Source organism: Larus michahellis, chromosome 6 (genome assembly GCF_964199755.1).
Source record: "Larus michahellis chromosome 6, bLarMic1.1, whole genome shotgun sequence".
NCBI lineage: Eukaryota > Metazoa > Chordata > Aves > Charadriiformes > Laridae > Larus > Larus michahellis.
Genome location: NC_133901.1, coordinates 4,927,759 through 4,939,829, shown reverse-complemented (window position 1 = coordinate 4,939,829; position 12,071 = coordinate 4,927,759). Strand labels below are relative to the sequence as shown.

At 50.9% G+C, this 12,071-nt stretch overlaps 1 protein-coding gene across 8 annotated transcripts in view; it reads right to left on the bottom strand.

The window, feature by feature from the left end:
• Nucleotides 1-12,071, bottom strand: part of TNIK (TRAF2 and NCK interacting kinase) — a 171,733-nt gene that overhangs the window by 132,822 nt on the left and 26,840 nt on the right. For all 8 annotated transcript variants that reach the window (XM_074592060.1, XM_074592064.1, XM_074592061.1 and 5 more), the window contains exon 2: nt 9,933-9,998. In XM_074592060.1, coding sequence (XP_074448161.1) covers nt 9,933-9,998 — 66 coding nt within the window. The remainder of the gene's footprint in view (nt 1-9,932; nt 9,999-12,071) is intronic.

Sequence of the window (12,071 nt, the reverse complement as noted above, 5' to 3'; positions counted from 1 at the left end):
CTTCAGACGCAAGTCAAGCTGCATCAAAATTTGAAAAGATACAAAAAATGACAAGCAAGAAACATCTCTGAAGACAAACACCCCCAGGAACCATGAACGCCTTGAATACACAGCCTGGACCAACGTTCACAGGCTACTGCTTCCCCATGTCCTTCTCTAAACCTTCCAAAATGTCCTCTCCTGCCTTAGCTGAGAGTGGCACCTTCAGAGCCGGGAGGAACAAAATACCTCTCAGCTCCAAAACCTACTTTTCAGTGCTCCTTTAGATTGTTTTGCTCAGCTGACCTACTAACGGCTGACTACTGCTGGACACGGCTCCTCTGGGAACCGGCCTCACCCCCAACCTTTTGTTTTCAAACAAAAGACATGGGGCACACCACCTCCTCATAGATGGCTTTCCAATGCCGGCACTACCAAGCAGCTCCCAAAACCAGCCCGGGCATTGCCCTGTTTCGGATTTTATGGGGATAGGGGTGGGGAAGGAGAAGAGACGAGTCATTTAGCGAAGGTTACCAGCAAAGTCTGCAACAGCGGGAACTTGGCCCTGGGCTTTCTGTACACTGCATTAGGCTCCAGTTCACTAGACTAACCCAATACTCTTTCAATACTATAAGTCAACAACAACAAAAATCAGCAAGTACCAGCTTTTACTTTGAGCAAGATGCTCCTAATCTGCCGCTCTGCAGCCCAGGGTTACCATTAGATTGGTATATTCTAGCAATAAATGTTTTTTGTAATCCACCCGAGCCTTACAGCATCCATACCTCACCAGTTGGCCTCGACCACATGCTTATAACACACTATTGCAAGATATTACAGGGAGCAGAGCAACGGAAGCTTCAGTAGGCCAAGAACCTGCACCTCCCAAAAGGGAGACTGATGCTTTCACGTGGAATAACCCCGATTCTGAAAAGCTGGCTATTTCCTAAACAGCTCTCCCCACATCCCCATCTCCCAGGTTAAGCAATGCAGATGGTAGCTGGATGCCCAAGTACACCACCATGAGGAGACCCAGAGAGCCCGACCAAAGTCAAGGGACTTTGAGGAACGTCAAGAGTGGCTGCACAAGCACAGACCAGCCTGACAACTCACATGGACCAATTTCTCCTGGGGAGCTTGAAGACAACTAGGCAGTGAGTCTTCTCAGACCCCAGTATTAAATATAGCTACATGCATCCACATCCTTGTCTTCCCGCTGCTCTGCAGCTCCGCTCGCATAGAATCGGCCACACGTCCAGCAGTACTGGTCCACAACCATGAAACCTACGGATCCCAGGGCCATACCGCCAACCAGTGAATGGGCCCACTTTAAGTGTCCTCACAGGAGACCTGAGAAGACAGGTCTGAGTTCCCAGTCCAGTCACTCCTATGGAATAGAAGGTGGCACTGGAAGCAGTGCTTGCTCTGCAGAGCAGCTGCTTGCAGGGATCATCTTCTAATCCCCACAAGTCTAGGAGAGGGCTCTCCCTCCGTCCCTATCCATGCCCGGCACCCACACAAACAGCACCGCAAGACCCACCACGTGTCCCCCATGCTCTGCAGCGTGCCATTGACTTTGCTTAGCATCTTCAGAGGTAGCTTCCCCCCCCCGCCATTGCAGATATTTTTCTGTCCTGCAAAACTGTGCAGTATTTACAGAAGCAGAGCACCCAGCAACGCAAGGGAGAGTGGGCAAGTGGCACTTCACAGATGCTCCTGACCTTCACCCTGCCCTTTCCCATCACTAACTCCGGAGGGGAGGGGAAGGGAACAGAGATTAAAAAGGGAGGCAGTACAGGAACATTTTTAATCACCTTTCATAACCTGAGTTCTATAGGATTGAGATGTGAAAAGCACCTTTCCCTTATATTATTCAGAAAGCAGCGAAGTTAATGCGACATATTGGCGCGTAGGTGTGTGTGGGCTGGTTTCTTGGGGGGAGGGAGGGAGGGCTGAGGGCTCTCTCTGTGTTTCAGAGAAATGAAGCAGCACAAGATGTACCAGTTGCTCTGGTAACAAAGCTTTTGCCTTTTTTTTTTTTTCCCCCCTTCCTTCCCCCCCCCCCCCTCAGAGTGAAACATCATTTTAAGCATTTTCCAGTTAAGACTTCCTTGCCTGCATGGCAAAAACAAGTCCCCGCTTCAGAAACACACAAACCCCCCATTCGAGTCAGCAAGGAAAGGACCTTCTCTTCTAGAGATATTTTAACATCACTGGGAAGCTGACAGAATTGAGGTCGCCCGTTTTCCTTCCGATAACGCTACCACGCGTTATCGCATACCAATACGCCAGCCCAGCCTCTTCCCGCAACCCAAGAAGAGCTGATAAGCAGCACAGCACCGACCCAGAGCCGGTGGCTACGGGACCCCTGCCCCGATGAGCATCCTTGCACCATCCGTCCTCTCTGCCGGCACAGGGAGTCATCCCAGAGGAAACAATGGCTTAATATTTAATACCGTGCTTGTAATACGGAAGGATTATAAAGCAGCTTGTAAATCTCGTAAATCCATTCACACTTGCACGGCCCTCATGCGACCTTGGAGACGCCAGCTGGCCGATGCCCACCCACGCGGCTCCGTATCTGGACGTGGATGTGAGTGGTCCCAGCCACCACCAAAACCATCCCAGTGGAAAGAGCAGCCCTGGATGGGGCACAGCAGCTCAGCACCAGTTAACTGCAGGGTGGTTCCCTGGCTCAGCCCTATGGAGCAGGCTCCAGACCATGGGGAAAGCTGGGGAGTCACCCAAATCAGAGGGGAGCCACCGAAATCAGAGGGGACCAACCCTTCATGTGTTTGCCCCTGTCTGCGGCAACCATCAGACCACGCGGAGGGATGGCCATTATACACACATACGCATGGGGCTACACTCAGCCTGTCCTCCGTGTAGCAAAAGCAGTCTCTGAAGAGGCTGGAAACAAAAAGAAGGACCCAAAGCCAAGGATGGGACACTAGAAGGACCTACCTGGCTCAAGTCACACTTCACAGCACCGCAATTCATTTTACACCAACAAGATGGTGGGAAAAGGGAAATAACTTGGAATGCCCCTCCAAATGCAACAGCTGGCCATCTAGGGTTAGAGCTGTTTGCTTGGATAGCAAGACGCGGGGGCTCTCAATTACTCTGGTGGCCCAGGAAAGCCAGGTCCGCATGCCCCGGGCATGCTCAGCCACCACCGCCGGACGGGTGATGGGACGAGGGGTGGCCAGCAGCGTGCCCAGTCTGCAGCCACCACGCGTGGCCCGCGTGCGTTCAGCCCGGTCTCTCGAGCAAGGCACAGCGGTCAGTCTTCAGCTATAAAAGCCGTGTGTACAAAAACCAAGATTAATTCTTTACAGCAACAAACCCCAGGAAATATTAATTGTGTGCAGCATGGTAACTTCTTCCACACGGCTAAAAGCAACAGTGATTAATTACCAAACTACTGACCATCAGCCTTTCGGAAAGAGAGACAATAACACAACGCATTATTAAAAACAATTAATGCCATTCTTGACTCAGGCTAATTATCTGAACTGCTAATAATGACCCAGGAGCCTGCAGAGTCACTCTTCTCACCGGGGCTGATGCAAGGGCCCAAGACTTGATCAGCGGAGCCAGGCTGAGCCAGACCACGGCCAGCCTAAACGTGGCACAGACTGCACATTGCTTGTTTTCTCGTTCCTCCCCTCCAAAAAAAATGTGAAAGAAAGAAAAAAAAAACAACAATCTTCTAAAAGTATATTCCCCTTCTACCTCACCAGCGGGATGCCAGGGGTGCCACCAGGAAGGATGCTGCCGCGCGGGGACAAACAGCACCCGGGAGGGCAGGACACGCGTTATCCCTCCTTGTCCGGCATCCGCAAACTCCAGGACAACGTTACTGAGAACAGGCTTGTGTCCGGGACATTCTCAGGGGTTTGACTCGGGGACCAAAGTGTCCCGGCGGCCCTGCTGCTCCCAGCTCTCCAGCAACAGGCCGCCTTGGATTTCAAATGCTTTATTCACTTTCTCATACCCACACACCTCAACATCTTCATCCACTGGGTCAAACCTGGCGGGTTGCCTCCAGGTGGATCAGTCCTGGCTTCCGGCAAACGCCAGCTGGGTAATAAAGAAATAAACCCTGACAAAAGACCTTGGGAAGCATTTCCTCATCCTTCCCCACCCCGCCACGTGTTGTAACCCCAGGCAGACACAACACAGCGCAACAAAGAGCAATTGCAAAAACCGTGTCCTCTCCCAACGCTGCCTAACTTGGGCTGGTGGGGGAGAGGGACAGCCCGTGGCCGGGCGCCTTGCCTGGAGGCGGCCAGTGGCCACCCCAAGGTGGCTCCTGGGGGGTGACCCCTGCTCTGCCCCATCCCGCAATGACGGTGGAGGAGCTCCCCGGGGAGCCAGAGCTGCGAGATCCACGGCTGCCGGATCCCACACGCTCTACTTCAGAGCGCGGAATACTGCTGCGTAATGGCTTAGCGATTATGTGGCATTTACCAGCTAATTAAACAATCAATAGTTATTGTGCAGTTACGGAGTTAGCCCACAGTACTGTATCTTGTACCCTGTAAAATAAAGCCTTGCTGAAGCTGTAAATGGAGAGTCGCGTCCCCAGGGCCCGCAGCACTTGGCATTAACGACCGTTGTCCTCCTGGTATGGTTGGGAAGAAGCACGTGAGTTTGTAATCTCAACACCATTTATTTCCCCGTTCAACGCTGTAAAACTACACAAGATGAGAGAGGCAAAGGTTACCATCTGACCTATTTACTGATTTATTATTTTTTTTTTCCCCCGTTATTGCAAAGGCTTGCATCAAAATCCTGCTTTGGTGACAGGCCAGCGCGGGAACGCCCGTGGCTAGGCAGGGTTAAAACACCCGGGGAATTGCTTTGGGTTTTTAACATATTCAGTGCACAATAATAAGCAGCCCACTGCCTGCCTTCCCCCCGCCTTGTAACGACCTGTTGGAAAGGTATTTCCGAGCAGCCCAGCGTCCCTTTTGCTTTCAACCCCCATATTTATTGGTGTTGTTGGACACACCAGCGGCTGTGGCCCTCATGCTGTGATTTATCCAGGCAATCTAAGCACACACAGAATTTTAAGGACTTTTTGCTTACTCTCCAATGCAAAGTAGAGATAAGCAGTAATAACAACGTTCTGGAACATAAAAGCAGCATTTCCTCACACTTTAGATCATGCTCCAAAGGGTCTTAGTGATTTTTATGTTTACAGTTTTGCTTTCAGCCATCAGCTACCTCCTAAAAAACACCGAGGCGATGGCTCAGTTCCCCAACTCCAACTCATTGTATCCCTGTTAGTCATTTCTTTAAACACCTTAAATGAAGAAAAAAAAAAAAAAAAAAAAAAAGAGAGAAAAGAAAAACCAAGGACACAAAAATCCCCTACTGCAACAACGTCTGGCACAGGCGCTAGCAAGTTCTCAGTCTCTTATCATAAGAGTTTACAATCTGTAAGATTAGCTGCAGGATTATTAGAAAATAAAGAAAAGCTGCCGATTCAATTAGAGAGACAAACCATCACCAGTGCGGTCCCTCATTAAAATAAAAATCAAGCTATTCACAAGAGATTGTTAAGCAGTGAACAAGGAATGCTATTTCTCTCTGCAATTATCCCAAGCGAAGGGCGGGTGGTCGGGGTTAGAGGAGAGCAAGCAGAGCAGGTCGCGGCATTCAGGTGTCCCCAGGGTACGGCCAGAGCCGGGGAGGACCGCAGCGATGTTTTAACCTGCGGTCCGGCGCAGAGAAAGGCCTTCACTTGAAAATACAGAGATCAATGCGAACAAGCTACCTTGGCCTCGGGAGCTCAAGCCTCAGGGGAGAAGGCTTTGATTTACAGAAGCGTTGTGTACCACCTGAAGGGGACCTTCAAATCATGACCTGGAAAGCAGGATCAAAGCGAGCCGTGCAGCCAGCTCCACGCCAGTGCCCACGCTTCGGCAGAGGGGTGCACTCCCGGTGGGAGCTCCTAACGTCCACTGGACTTGGCCGATACATCTTTTCTCCCACAAACAAGGAGAAGGTATGTGCTGTGGCAGGGGCTCCCCAGCCTCTCCAACACAGCAGATCCAGAGGTTGGCTCCGTGAACCGCTGGTCTCTGATGGCTCCTGCTACCGTGGTACTACCAGACATTTCTCAGGCTCCCCACCTTGTCAGTCTACGGTATCATCTAGTCATCAGAGCAACATAACCATGCACTTCAAGCAACGCTACAGGCTTGGGGAAGAGTGGCTGGAAAGCTGCCCGGCAGAAAAGGACCTGGGGGTGCTGGTGGACGGCCAGCTTCACATGAGCCAGCAGTGTGCCCAGGTGGCCAAGAAGGCCAACAGCATTCTGGCTTGTATCAGGAACAGCGTGGCCAGCAGGAGCAGGGAAGTGATGGTGCCTCTGTACTCGGCACTGCTGAGGCCTCACATCGAGTGCTGTGTTCAGTTCTGGGCCCCGCTGTACAAGAGGAACATTGAGGTGCTGGAGCTTGTCCAGAGGAGAGCTACCAGGCTGGTGAGGGGTCTGGAGACCAGGTCACATGAGGAGAGGCTGAGGGAGCCGGGCATGTTTAGCTTGGAGAAGAGGAGGCTGAAGAGAGACCTCATTGCCCTCCACAACTCCCTGAAAGGAGGTTGGAGAGAGGTGGGTGTTGGCCTCTGCTCCCAGGTGAACAATGACAGGACCAGAGGAAATAGTCTGAAGTTGCGGCAGGGGAGGTTTAGATTAGATATCAGGAAGAATTACTTTACTGAAAGAGTGGTCAGGCACTGGAACTGCCTGCCCAGGGAGGGCGTTGAGTCACCATCCCTAGAGGCATTTAAGAAACATCCAGATGTGGCACTTCAGGGCATGCTCTAGTGACAGAGATTGTAGGGGTTTGGGTTTTTTTGTGTGTGTATGGTTGGACTCGATGATCTCAAAGGTCCTTTCCAACCATGAAGATTCTATGATTTATCCCATGGGATCAATGGGAGGTTTGCACCTTGCACATGTCCCTCCAGGTCCTGGCCAGGCCACCTGGTCACCGCCTGTAGTCTCCAACACAAACGTGGCCACACAGCTGCTGAGTCAGGTTTTCTGGGGGAAACATCAGGGCTGCGGTCCTGTTTCGGCAGTCTTGCAGCACACAAACGTAAGATGCTCTCCCCTGCCTGGAATAAGCATCTCACATCTGCCTCTTCCCAACGGGATTGCTGCTCTGCTCACTTCAGAGAGGGACCGGCCGTGCTGAGGTGATGCTCACCAGGGATGCTCCTGGTAGAGAGCACAGGGGTTGGACCTGTAAAGCCTGGGCTAGGAAGCCAGCACCAGAGCGGGCACCTCAATGAATTACTCCTTCCACATCTGAAAATATAACTAGAGACAACGCACAACCTCTGGGAGGTGAGCAATGGTGCACCTCGGGGAGCACCAGCACAGAGGGGTGGGAAAAACCCACCAGAGATGGGTTTGAAACGGTGGTGGAACAAGCACCTGATTACAGAGGACACTGCTCCTAGGTATGGACCACTTCTGAAGGCTGTTTTAGAAGGCAGCCAGGAGGTCTGTGTGCCGTGAAAGTCGATCCTTTTGTTTTGCTGCAAGAGATAAATACAGCAGTGGGATCTGGAGGAAAAGAATGGCCGAGGTCTCATTTCTGCGCTAGGTTTCAGGGTGGGACATCATAAACAGTTATGTATGCTTTATATCAAAGTCTCCTTTTGTTTATAGAGCGGGTGCTACTCCAAGTCTTCAGTTTAAGAGCTCTGAAGTCAGTCTTAGCCTCAACTCATACCTCAATACTTACTAATTTGGTTCGGACAGCAGCGTTCCCCCCCAGCACCATCCCGCCTGGCACCGGTACCCAGTGAATCACACCGAGGACAATCCCATTACCCCAGCAAGTTAAAAACAGTTAAGAGGATATTTTTTTCTTGTACAGCAGGAGAAAAAGGGAACACAGAAGCGTTCGCCTCCTGGAAAACCTACACTTGGACGTTTCTGGGTGGTTTTTTTTTTTTTCCCCCTCCAATTTTGAGGTAACATACAGCCGCGCCAAAAGAATCAAAGACGGCGAGCGGAAACGGGACCAGCAGAGCACCAGCTAGCTGATTTCCCGTTTCTGCTCTCCACAAAAACACGGCGCTTTCAAAAAGGCCGTTAAAGGCGCATAGTTTCCACTGATTGTTAGAAATATGCACCAGTTAAAATTAGGTCACCCTCTACCATCATTTTAGCAGCTGAGAAGAAAAACAGTTCAGAAGGGAGCTCCCGCGGCGGGGAGCGCACAGGGGGAAAAACGACCAGTACCGGAGGGGAGGGCTCCCTGGAATATAACCTTGATAAGAATAGTTTTGGTGTGGTTTTTTTTTTACCTCTTTTTTTTTTTGTTTTGTTTGCCTTTTTTTTTTTTTGAGGAAAAAAAAAAAAGCAACTTATTCCAGTTCAAAAAATCACACATTTGAAAGTCCAGAAGTTCCAGTTCATCTTCGGTTCACTTCAGTCCCTCTATCCTCATACTGGCGGGATTAGCCCCCAGCAGTGGGAGGAAGGGGGGGAAGGAAACCAGAATTCAGAACAAATATTTCCTGACAGGTAGCTTTTTAAGCACCCTCCCTCCTCTTCTCTTCAGCAGGGGCAACTCGCCGCCGTCTTTTACCGCTTGACAGGCAAGAGCTGCGCTTTCCAAGTGACCAAGAAAAAGCACGTGAATATATTTCTTTTCTATAGTCACACAAGAATATGGGCACCACGGATAAACAGGATCTCTGCGTGCACACACAAACACAAAAGTACACGTATATACAGAACTTGTGCCCATTCATAGAGAAGTTTTTGGAGAATGGGACCTGGGAGAGCTATTGTCACCCAGCAGACCCAAAATATTTGGCAAATTCCTCATGCAACCGGGCCGAGAAACATCTCCCCACCAAAATATTACGCACAGATAAACCCAGACTTTGAAATAATTCGATCCTTCCCCAACCCCAGAAGAATCATCCACAAAAACACCCCACCAAGACAACAAATTCTGGAAATCACAGAATCATAGAATGGTTTGAGTTAGAAGGGACCTTAAAAGCCCACCCAGTGCCAACCCCTGCCCTGGGCAGGGACACCTCCCACCAGCCCAGGTGGCTCCAAGCCCCGTCCAACCTGGCCTTGAACCCCTCCAGGGATGGGGCAGCCACAGCTTCTCTGGGCAACCTGGGCCAGGGGCTCACCACCCTCACAGCCAAGAATTTCTTCCTGATATCTCATCTAAATCTCCCCTCTTTCAGTTTAAAACCATTCCCCCTCGTCCTGTGGCTTCCCTCCCTGATCCAGAGTCCCTCCCCATCCCTCCTGTAGCCCCTTTAGGGACTGGAAGGGGCTCTAAGAGGTGTTTGCAACGGGTGATGTAATTTAGCGGAGGGTGGACATTTTAAGCACTTCTGTAAACAAGTCCATGGGTTTAAAATTCTGTTCTCCACAGTCCCCTCACTATTTTCACCCGGAGAGCTGCTTCCAGATGTTTATAGACGTCGAAAGCAAGGCTGTCGACTGTTGTTTCTCCCGCAGCAGGTTTATGCTGGTGGGAAGGCGGCCGCCAGCCCGCGTGCGAGCAGAGCACTGGACTGTGGCAAACTCATTTGGCAGCCTATTGCGGCCGTAAACTCAGCTCTTAGAAGAGATCGAGATTTATCTATTAAAGCGCAGACTTTTCACTCCCCTCCTCATCAGATAATCAATAAAAAGCAGCTGGGGTGGGGGGGAAGAAAAAGCGCTATTTATTTTTTAGTGACAGTTTCAGAACTAATATGAATTGCTTATAATAAGAGCTCTGGGTGCTACATGGCACTTGCACACAAGACCAAAAAAGCCGGAGTTCAAAAAGGCTTCTTGTCAGGCCTGGAACAGGTCCAACCTAGCCAAGACGATGTGCTAGGATGCTCCACCACGTTCAACACACGGCCAAGGCAAACGGGATCACTTCAGATGAAGGCCTTACCTTATAGACCTGCCCGTAGGTACCATTGCCAACAAGCTCCACCAATTCAAAGATTCCCGCAGGATCCTAGGAGAAAAGGAAGAAAAAAAAAATACAATAATTATATTTAATAAACAATACTTACAGATTTCTGCAAGAATAAACGGTCGACAAAGAGAGTGCAACATTTCACTGACAAATGTTTTGAGCGTTTTAGGCTTTTCGGGCTGCCCAGGCATTAGCATCACAGTGATGATGAGCAGAAGCTCTGCCCAGTGCTGCCCACCTCCAGCATCTGGACTGGGAGGTACCGGCCTGGCACTCGTGAGCAAGCACTGATCTATCCGACGGTCATCTGCTGGAAATGCGAATGCTCAGTGTATGTTTTAAATGCAATAGCAATTATTTCCTATTAAAACTTTGGTTTTCTGATGCATCAGCTTTGGAATAAAACAAGGTAACCGGTGGGATGTCACTTTCGGGCTCAAGACAGGGTTTTCCAGGTCTGTTCCTGAGGTCAGCAGCATTAGTATTACTTGGCCTAAGTGTCATCATTGGTTTGGTACATCCTGGCCACTGATGTTCCCGGTTTGTCAACCGAGACGAGCAGATCTAGGGCAGTGCTACAATCAACCATAGAGTCGTCCAGGTTGGAAGGGACCTTTTAGATCATCGAGTCCAACCATCAACCTAACTCTGACGAATCCACCACTTACCCATGTCCCTCAGCACCACGTCTACCCGACTTTTAAATACCTCCAGGGATGGTGATTCCACCACTTCCCTGGGCAGCCTGTTCCAACGTTTGATAACCCTTTCGGTGAAGAACTTTTTTCTAATATCCAGTCTAAACCTCCCCTGGGGGAACTTGAGGCCATTCCCTCCTGTCCTATCGCCTGTTCCTTGGGAGAAGAGACCGACCTCCCTCCTTGCTCCACCCTCCTTTCAGGGAGTTGTGGAAAGTAAAGAGGTCTCCCCTCAGCCTCCTCTTCTCCAGGCTGAACACCCCCAGCTCCCTCAGCCGCTCCTCACAGGACTTGTGCTCCAGACCCCTCACCAGCTCCGTTGCCCTTCTCTGGACACGCTCCAGCACCTCAACATCTTTCTTGTCGTGAGGGGCCAATGATTTGGAAGGTGGCACCCAAGCACCAAAACCTGTCCCCAGGCCCCCTCCTGCCCCGCTAGTGGAAGAGCGGTCACAGAAACCCGTGTAGAAGCCGCCGGCACAGTTGAGAGATGATAGAAGCCGAGAGGTATGAGGGAGGGTGGGAAAAGAATAAACCGGCGCTGCTATTTTCTCCTCTTGGTGGGTTTTCCCCTTCCAGAAGCTTTATTTATACTTTTCCACTCCTCCTCCTTCTCCCGTACTCATCACTCCAGTTTCGGATAGGCGATCCCCCTGGATGCTGGTGGATGCAGAGGCATCCCAGCATCCCTGTGACCACCCAGCCCATCCACCCATGACATGGGCGACCCCAGCACCCACGGCACCAACCACCCTCTCTGCTGGGTTTTGAGACACTTTAGGTACCAAACAAGTCGGCGTCCCAGTGAGCAGAGGGCTGCCAGCTGCCATCCAAGAGGACGCAGATGGGTCCGTTAATGGCTCTAACAGGGAAAGGCGGATTAGCCAGCAGCACTCCTTGGAAGACAGGAGAGGGACACCCACCACCGTGCCATGGACACAGAGGTTTCATTCATTACAAAGCCCGCATCGGTTCAAGATGACTTCTGGGTCCAAAAGTCAAACACTGGGTCTTTGTGAGCAGCTGAGAAGCACAGTTCAACATATTAATAACACCGCAAGTCAATTAATCCAAGCCTTGACGTGACTGAGGCACCTTTGCACTCAGCCCAGAACACACACTGCCGCGTACCTGCTGGAGCTCGGCACATCTCCGTGCCAGGGTCACTGCAACCCTCTCATCACCCCATACATCTAGAAATGCCACATCCTGCTTCTGCCTGTTTCTCCATCTTGTGCACGTGGGAAGCCACCAGGGAGCCCAAGCTCAGCCTTTGGTGGTACCATCTGCAGCTAAGGGCAGGGAAGCTGCTCTGAAGAAGGCTTGGAGACCACCGAGGACAATTCTGCCCTGTTGCAAACATACGCCAACAAACATTCAGCGGATGAAGCTGCAGCACAACAGGTTTCTATCA